Source organism: Penaeus vannamei, chromosome 25 (genome assembly GCF_042767895.1).
Source record: "Penaeus vannamei isolate JL-2024 chromosome 25, ASM4276789v1, whole genome shotgun sequence".
Classification (NCBI taxonomy): Eukaryota; Metazoa; Arthropoda; class Malacostraca; order Decapoda; family Penaeidae; genus Penaeus; species Penaeus vannamei.
In genome coordinates this window covers 10,463,232-10,473,231 of record NC_091573.1, presented here as the reverse complement: position 1 = coordinate 10,473,231, position 10,000 = coordinate 10,463,232, and the positions used below count along the sequence as shown (strand labels likewise).

Here is a 10,000-nt window from a genome sequence, read left to right as displayed (position 1 = left end):
CCCTGAGAGGAAAATGTAGAGCTACATGCGAGTGCAGGATGGGGAAACTTTTTTGTGTGTTCTTTAATATATATTTCAGCTTGAAATGTTCTACTTTGGAAGGTTTTAACTGGAATATTCTCTCTCTCTCTCTCTCTCTCTCTCTCTCTCTCTCTCTCTCTCTCTCTCTCTCTCTCTCTCTCTCTCTCTCTCTCTCTCTCTCTCTCTCTCTCTCTCTCTCTCTCTCTCTCTCTCTCTCTCTCTCTCTCTCTCTCTCTCTCTCTCTCTCCCTCTCTCTCTCTCTCTCTCTCTCTCTCTCTCTCTCTCTCTCTCTCTCTCTCTCTCTCTCTCTATCTCTCTCTCTATCTATCTCTCTCTCTCTATCTCTCTCTCTTCATCTCTCTCTCTATCTCTCTCTCTATCTCTCTCTCTATCTCTCTATCTCTTTCTCTCTCTCTCTCTCTCTCTCTCTCTCTCTCTCTCTCTCTCTCTCTCTCGTCCCTCTCTCTCTCTCTCTCTCTCTCTCTCTCTCTCTCTCTCTCTCTCTCTCTCTCTCTCTCTCTCTCTCTCTCTCTCTCTCTCTCTCTCTCTCTCTCTCTCTCTCTCTCTCTCTCTCTCTCTCTCTCTCTCTCTCTCTCTCTCTCTCTCTCTCTCCCTCCCTCTCCTCCTCCCTCCCTCCCTCCCTCCCTCCCTCACCTCCCTCCCTCCCCTCCCTCCCCTCCCTCTCCCCCCTCCCTCCCTCCCCCCATCTCCCTCTCTCCTCTCCCCCCTCCCTCTCTCCCTCTCCCCCATCTCCCCCCTTCCCCTCCTGCTCCCCACCTTGCCTGTGTTCCTCTAGGGTGCATTTGTACCTGAGAATAACACTTTCCCTATTTTGTTATTTAAGAGCTAAGTTGTGATTTTCATTGTGTGTTCATTAAAAGCAACTGCAGTTGGAAATGCAAGATTTTCTCTATTAGAATATGGATGTGAGAAACTATAGAACACTATTGTCAGGGGAGATTGAAATGGTTTCTTGTATGCGATTCCTTGTCCTACATTATGGATCCCATTACTTTCTCCCTATTGTTTTGCACGTACCAGTACCTAAGCTGTTGAAACAACCTTCTGTGTACATGTTTGGTGTTCTGGACACATGCTCATCTCTCATATACGATCATTCTTTTCTTTTATAGTAAATATTTTTGCCTGTGTGATCATTCTGTTTCATTCTTGCTGCTCTCTAAACAATGTAGCTTTCTTGATTTGGAAAGAAGGCATTTAATCCTCCTTAGTAGAAATTAATAGATATTAATCATTGTGAGTAATATATACTAAAGTCATAACTCTTCATGAATTACAGATCACTGAACTTAGAACAAGAGGCCAGAGAAAGGGAGTCAGAAAAGGAGAGGAACAAATTACTTGGAATCGCCACTCCAGCTTCCTCCAACGACAACAGTACGTACAAAGGGGGTTCCTTAGTAATTCTAGTTATGAATATTACTTTTGTATGATATGATTATATGATACGATTATATGATTTGAATTCTCAAGCAGGTTGTTGTGTTTGGTCTGTTCTATATTTTTCTGATATTGTAAATGTGAATTAGATCATTGTCCTATTAATGCAAGATGTGTGATTATAACTGTCCTTCTAATAAATTCTAGTAAAAAAAAAAAAAAAGTAGCTGTCTTGAGATGCGAATACCAGGATTTTCTCTAATGCAGATGTGCTTGGCTTTTAGCTAATCTGTTCTCTACAGATGTGCAGACGCTGGACATGATGCAGGCATTGTGTTTGCCTGTAGGGGCATCTGTGTCCCTCCTCATCATGTTCTTCTTCTTTGACTCCATGCAGATGCTCTTTGCTGTCTGTACTGCAAGTAAGTCTAGATTCCTTTGCTTTGTTTTACACTGTAGATGGATGGCTATTTAGAGGTAGATATATAGATTAATCAGCTGATGGATAGATAGGCACATAGCTACATGCACATATACATAAATACATACATACATACAGGCATGTACACATACATAAATACATACATACATACATATATAGATACACACATACATGCATGCATACATACATACATACATACATACATACATACATACATACATACATACATACATACATACATACATACATACATACATACATACATACATACATACATACATACATACATACATACATACATACATACATACATACATACATACATACACACATACATACATACATACATACATACATACATACATACATACATACATACATACATACATACATACATACATACATACATACATACATACATACATACATACATACATACATACATACATACATACATACATACATACATACATACATACATACATACATACATACATACATACATACATACATATATACATACATATATACATACATACCTATCTACATGGGTTGATAGGTCACTAAACAGATATTTAAATATAAGTATAGGTACAGTGTCCACTCTTTATGTATATGGATATATATATATACAGTATATCTTGGTAGAAGCTTTTATATGGCTTGTGTGCCAGAGATAAAGATTCAAGCTCAAATCCTTGGTGTAACATTATACTTCTAACCACTTAAGGTTCAAGATGAGAGATCAGTAGTTTTCTTGAATTGCAGTTAATGTATTGATTTTGATTGATTTGGTTTGATTGTAACTGATATCAGCTTTGGAAAGATAAGATGATGGAGTGTAAAATTAGAGGTAAAGCATATCAGTAGTTCTGACAATACTAAATTTGCAATATTGTAGGAATCAATGGTGCAAGAAAGTCATTTACATAATTATATACTCATTTTACCTTTGTTTCCAGTTATAGCTACTGTGGCACTAGCATTCCTTTTGCTGCCTATGTGTCAGTACATCATCAGACCGTGTTCTGATAACAAAAAGTAGGTTGGATATGATTTAACAAGCTTTGAGGAATGACTGAATTGAATTTTGGTTGAATTTTGAATATAATATAGTCTGTATTAATTTGGAAGTTATTTAGTTGCAGTGTCATTTTTATTGCTCTGTATTATGATTTACCAGAATTGCATTTAAATTTGCATTTGGATTCACAAGTTCAATAAGTAAAAGAAAGAGACAATAAAATATATTAATGGAAAAAATTAGGGTTTGTAAATATAATTAGCTTATACTCAGACTCTACTGATAATTGCACTCTTTTGACAGAATATCGTTTGGTGTTTGCGGGAGGTTTACAGGAGCGGAGATCATGGCCTTCTGCCTATCTGTGTCCATTGTTTGCATTTGGGTCATGACGGGTCACTGGCTCCTCATGGATGGTAAGTGTGTGTGTGTATTTGTGATTCTAGACTGATTTGAGAGTGAGCCTATGTAGGTAACAGTGTAAATTCTAAATGAGAAAAATTTGCTGATTAATCTTGTGATTTTTGTGTGGTAAAGGATATATGATTATCTTTGCACATATCAGAAAGAGAAATATTCCTTGACTTACAACCATCCTCTTGCTCAATCACAGCAATGGGAATGGGGCTGTGTGTTGCCTTCATTGCATTTGTGCGGCTACCTAGCCTCAAAGTGTCCACACTGCTCCTGACTGGACTTCTGGTGTATGACGTTTTCTGGGTGTTCTTTTCCTCGTATGTGTTCAACGCTAACGTCATGGTGAAGGTGCGTTAAAGAAAGGAGGATTGAGGCTTGTTTAGACTTTATATTGACTTTAAGTACTTTGAGTCCTCTTTATAATTTCTACTCTAATATCAGTGAATTATATAGATATTTTCACTTGTGTGTGTTCTTTAATGTTATCCTTATTACCTGCTGCATTTAGTAAAATAATAAACAGCTAAGGTGAAATTAAATAATTATTGTATTATGAAAAAAACCTTTACAAGCTGATAAGCTGACCAGTCTCTCCTGCAGCAGCAGCATTTCCAATCAACCTCTCTCCTCACCCCTTAGGTTGCAACTCGCCCAGCAGAGAATCCTGTGGGAGTGATGGCCCGCAAGCTCCACCTGGGCAGTGTGGGACGCGAGGCCCCCAAGCTCTCTCTGCCTGGCAAATTGGTCTTCCCATCAATGCACAACACTGGCCACTTCTCAATGCTGGGCCTTGGGGACATCGTGAGTGCTTGGCTGGAACTCTCGGATGTGGCCTGGAGTTATTGGATGTTCTTTTTGGAATCCTGGGACCAAGAAGTTTTAATTTCAATTGGGGTTTTGTCTTGTATTGCTACCATTTTGTTAGGTTAACACAGAGGTTCTCAACCTTTATTGCTTAGTGGTGCACTAGTGATATAGCCTAGACTTCGATGGCGCACTAATGATATAGCCTGGACTTTGGCGACGCACTAACTATACAGTGAATGTTCTATATGGATAAGCTTGCTACATATTCCTCTAACACAAAGGTACAGATTAGGACTAGGGCTAGCCATAATATTACTACAAGTATGTTTGCACGTGTGTTATTATTACAATAGTGAAGTAATACAGTAATAATAATAATAATAATAATAATGATAATAGGAATAGTAATAATAATACACAATATTATTATCATTATTATTATTACCAATATTATTATTGTTGTTTATTTTTATTATCATATATATGATGCAAGGCACAAATTCAAACCATATCTAGAAATCCATTAGATTTTAAATTTTCGCAGTGCACTTGAGGGATTGTTGTGGCACACTTCTGCGCTGCAGCACACAGGTTGAGAACCACTGGGTTACCGCAATAGATACAAGGGTATCTAGATATATATTATACAATTTTATGCAGAATTATATCCTTTTGCTGATGCTGATATGTGATATTTGCAGGTAATGCCAGGCCTCCTGTTGTGTTTTGTGCTCCGATATGATGCCTACAAGAAGGCTCAGCTCTTATCGGCAGAAGCAGGTGTACCACCACCTTCTAATTTGAATAAAATAAGGTATGTTTAGAAGAGAATGACAAACTTATGAAAATGAAAAAAGAAAAGGATGAACAAAACAATTGAAGTATGACATTATTGATTTTCACTCCCAGTGAGCCAGAACCCTCCTCCCCTCTCTCCACCCACCCTCCCACTCCTTACTAATATTTCCTTTTGTTTCTGTACAGCTACTTCCACTGCTCCCTCATTGGCTACTTCCTCGGCCTGCTGACGGCAACGGTTTCATCAGAAGTTTTCAAGGCTGCCCAGCCAGCCCTGCTCTACCTCGTGCCCTTCACGCTGTTGCCCCTGCTCACCATGGCTTACCTCAAGGTATGAGTTGTCTTGCCACTTCAATCTCATTTTTGTGTATTCTGTTTTCATTTTTATTTTTTTGAACTATCACAGATCCCAACTTATTGGTGTGCTTATTGTTCTATATGTAATCTTTAAATCATGACAAAGTTTAGATCCTTATGTGCACACAATACAAAATAAATATTTATTGGGTTAACTTTGATACGTTATTACTTATCCAATCGTTCTAATTTGAACATTTCCAATAATGGATATTTTGAACTTCAAGAAAAAAAGGCATTACTCTAAATCTGGAATGAAACTTACATATCTGATATTCATATTTCATATTTTCCCAGGGTGACTTGCGGAGAATGTGGAGTGAGCCGTTCATCATCCAGACACAGAGCAAGAACATGGATGTGTGACTCAGGATGAAGCTTAGTGTGTAGTCATAAGCGTGTGCGTTGTTTTGGTTGGTCAATCGGTTTTCATGCACTCACAATGCAGAAGTGACAGTAGAGTGTCATAGCTATTTGATCCAAGCTTCTGAGAGATTCTGGGCTGTGCAATCATATTTTCCCATGAAGATTGAAAAAATGAAGGGAAAACGAATACAAAGAAATTGTAATTCAGTGTCGTTTGGAAAGTCAGAGTGCTCGATGTCGCACTGGACAATAATACTGAACTTCCTTGGAAGATGAAGGATAAGATATAAACTAACAAACAGTGATTGTCTTTCCAGTATAATAGATGTCATAAAATAGTATAATAATGATAAAAAAGATTGTAGAATAGTGTTGATTCAAAAGGAAGTGGAAAAAATGAACTAAAAAATATTAAAAAGGAGGAAAATAAAATTAAACTTCCATGCCTTTAAACACAGTAGTATTGTGTTTCTGTATGTACAATATTTAGTAACATTTTCTTAATGGTACTATTGAGCTGGATGGAATGAAGCCCACCATTTTAATGAAGAAAAAGAAGAATATTTTGTAAATTTGAATTTCTTCTTTCACAGACAATTGTGATAGAGACACTGTGGCTCGACTGGTCAGGTGCAGTTAGGATACCTTTACCAAGCAGGCACTTCCTTCTGCTTCTTGTAGGTCTTAGTTGCTTGCATCCTGTGGAAACGCACAATCACACGGTCCTACGGTTCTGCGGTGCGTCTGTTGGTTTCATGAACACATTCATTCGTGAGCGTGTGCGAAATCTTGTAACCACCCTACCTTTCACCCACCTCCCCATTGACCTTCAACCCCTCAGTCCCCACATCTCCTCTCTCCCCTTCCTTAGTAGTGTGTAGGTGTCCAGGGTACTGTAAATACACAGCTGTACAGAAAAGCAAAAAAAATAAAAAAACAATAATAACAGAGATTATTCAGTGTATAATAGATTGTCTGCAGTCGGGCAGCTGAGAGTTTTATCGTTTTCCACAGATACTCAGGCAAAGTATTGGTATGTGAGATTATTATGGTTGTGCCATTGTGTTGGTACATAATGCTTGTTTTGGAAACTTAATATGTAAGTGAAAAAGACTCTCACCACTCAGAATACAGAGAGACTAAAGAAGTTATAAGATAGATAATCTGTTGAATCTGATGAGAAAGAGAAGACTGATTATTAAGACATATGAAAGTAGAATGGCAGCATGATATTTTTATATATATTTTGATTCATATATATTTTGATTTTGTGGAATGACATCAGATCAAATGAAATGTATTTATGTACATTGCCTCCTGATATTATTCAAGCGCTGATGTTAACCTTGTGATTGACAAGAATATTGAAAGGAAAAAGAAAAACAAGTATTTAGTGTTTCCAATACAATTGATGTAAGATCTTGGTATAAGATATGGAAGTAGAATGAATTCAAATTCTCATCATCTTTTGCTTTATTGTACCAAATTACATAGTGTGGGGATATTGCCGAAAAGCAACAAAAATAATGAGTAAAATGAAGGCAGATGCCATTAGGAACACTGTTCATGATTTTTTATTTAGCTGGCTGGAATAAACATACTCATCTTGGAAGTAAAGTGACATGGTTAATGAATGTCATACCCCGAACAAATTTATTTCTTGTTAGATTGTGTACATGGTAGGTAATTTGTCCATAGCTAGTTAGCCAAATTATATAATTGATATAGATATATAAAAAAAAGATCATTTGAATGACTGAATAAAGATACATGTATCTATGAAGAGTATTGTATGCTTGTTGTGATATTGTATTTTGGGGAAATTCAGTTTGTAGTGAAAGGATGTGTTCTAAATTAATTTTTTTCTCACTGAGTTTTGAGTTCATTAGTTGGCATGCTTGAACAATCAGCATGTGCTGTGACAAACCTAACTGCCAGTCAGAATTTAGTGTGTTTGTGTGGGTGTGCATGTGTATATATACACACTTTCATTTGTGAGTATAAATGTCCATGCCTATACATACATCCACACACATACATGTACATATACTTGTGCTCATGCAGACACACTTGCAAATGTGCTTATATCAAGGTAGAGTGTATGAGTATCTTTGTGAGTGAGTTTGCAATAGTGTACAAGTGTGAACACATCCATACTATGCTAGTCCATCGAGAAGTCACAATCAGTTTTGTAATGAATCTCACGTGTCAAGGTATTATAACGTTAATGAGATTTTGTAACATTGTCATTATGTAATACACGTCTTACTGACTCATATCCATTAAAATAAAGAATAAAATCATCCCTTTTTAGTCTTTTATGTGGAATGAAAAAATGAAAAAAAAATCTCTTTTAGTCTTTTACGTGGAATAAAACATTACTTCAGAGCATCTTTTACTAACCAAAAGAGAAGTTATTGGTGTGGACTAAATTAGAATTTGTAGAAAACTGATCATGGTACAAAAATGTATGCAGAAATATGTATTCACTTATTAAGCACTAAATATTTCACAACATTGGGTTTGTTCTCATGTAGTACATTAGTATAGAATTTTCAATATCAAAATAACTATAATTATTTAACTGGACTGAAATCATGCAACAGATTATTATAAATTTAGTATAAGGTTTTTTTTTTTTTTTTTTTTTACTTATTCCAAAACTCCTTCGCTCTGCTCCCCCACCATCTTCACAAGATATTTCTACATCTCCCCAAGTATCCCTCCCATATACCGTAAACCATCCTACGTCTACACATTCTATCCCCCAGTTAAATTAATTTTCCATTCTAAATCCATATACTCCAATCTCTACCACTTCCCCGATACCTACCCCTCCTCACATTATTTGTACTGCCAGGCAACCTAAATGTTCCACTCCACCCTCTTCTTCTGTTCTTCAGATATCTATAACCTCTTCTCCTCATAAGAGAACATTTGTTTCTCACTCCTGTTCACCCAACTCCCCTCCAGAAACCCTTGAAGACATCCAAAACTTCCAAAAGGTGACCCAAGGGAACACTCCGCTCCTCATCCACCCCCTAATCCCTCTGTTCCTACTCCTACATTTGAAATATTTGCAGATATCCATCCTCCTCCTCCTCAAAGACACTATAATTCACTCAATCGCCGTACCTCCTTAACCCTCCCCTTTCAACTAATTTCTCCTTTAGTTCACTTGCTCCCCCTTTTCACTACCATGCTATCCTATAATGCTCTCAGACCTTTGACATCTAACACATTTTATAATAATCTTTAACTCTCCTTTTCTTTTCAGGCACAATACTTTACCATAGTGCTCTATGACCTTTGATGTCTATCACATTTATTTGTTTCAAACATTAAACATTAAACATTATAAATGGAGCCCTAAAATCAAATTTACTATAATGGAGAACTGCTGTGAATTTATCTACCAAATTCATGGAAAAATAAGAAGAAATATATTAGGAAAATTGCTGTATTCTTATTTTCAATACTCCCCAATCCCTTGCCCGTTGTTGTCGTGGGGGGACTTAGGAGGCGAGCCCTCCCAATACCTTGGTCATTGTTGTCGTGGGAGGGCATAGGAGACAGAGACTGAGGCCCAGTGTAGGGGATCACCTCTACTTAGCCCACAGCTAATTTTGCCTGGTCTTTTCTTTCTTTTTCCCTTCAGTATCTTCATCCCATTCTTCTATCTCATTCCTAAAGGGGTGATAGTAGTGCTGAAAGGATGAAAGGCTGGCTTTGTGTCAGTCATGAACGGCCTCTAGGAGCCAAGGGTTTGGCATTCCCCTGGTTAATTGCGTAGCCCTTACCCCATATGGGGACCCAAAGGAGTAGACCGTTTCTTTTCCCCATTTTATTCAGGCTCACCATGACCATTGATGAAGATTCTTTACCCTTAATATTATATTATATAATATTACATATATATAATATTATAATATATAATATATGATATATATTAATATAATATATAATATTATATAAAAATATTATATTAATATTATATAATATTACCCTTAATACCTTTCTCTCCTTTGACCACTGATACTAATACCCCCTACCGCCTACTGACAAGTCTATCCATTCCAAAATACCCACCCAGGTTATTAGTCAACCTCCAGAAAACACCCCTTCGTCTCTCCCAACATTCTCCTCACCATCTACTGCAGTCCTCTTCAATGTCTACCCCCACTTCCCTTATTACTACTCTTTATCCTTATTGTCCGCCCCCTCATAGAAATACTCCACTCCATCTTCCTCTCGCTCTCGTCCTTCTACTGCCTCTATCTCTGCAAACCTTTTGGGTACTCTCTCTGGCCCAGACAAGTGGGATCGATTCTTTGTGACCCCCCCACAGCCCCCTATTCTGAGAATAC

General features: G+C 37.3%; 1 protein-coding gene across 5 annotated transcripts in view; it reads left to right on the top strand.

Moving 5' to 3' along the window:
- SppL (signal peptide peptidase-like protein) overlaps positions 1-8,019 on the top strand; it is a 65,091-nt gene extending 57,072 nt beyond the window's left edge. For 3 of the 5 annotated variants that reach the window (XM_070139105.1, XM_070139104.1, XM_070139106.1), the window contains 9 exons: positions 1,322-1,419; positions 1,725-1,844; positions 2,827-2,905; positions 3,192-3,304; positions 3,502-3,653; positions 3,945-4,106; positions 4,814-4,926; positions 5,097-5,241; positions 5,565-8,019. In XM_070139105.1, the coding sequence (XP_069995206.1) occupies positions 1,322-1,419; positions 1,725-1,844; positions 2,827-2,905; positions 3,192-3,304; positions 3,502-3,653; positions 3,945-4,106; positions 4,814-4,926; positions 5,097-5,241; positions 5,565-5,633 (1,051 nt within the window). In that variant the 3' untranslated portion in view covers positions 5,634-8,019. Of the gene's footprint in view, positions 1-1,321; positions 1,420-1,706; positions 1,845-2,826; positions 2,906-3,191; positions 3,305-3,501; positions 3,654-3,944; positions 4,107-4,813; positions 4,927-5,096; positions 5,242-5,564 lie in introns of all 5 variants that reach the window. The other 2 variants (XM_070139102.1, XM_070139103.1) reach the window with 1 other exon arrangement.
- Positions 8,020-10,000: the final 1,981 nt, after the last annotated feature.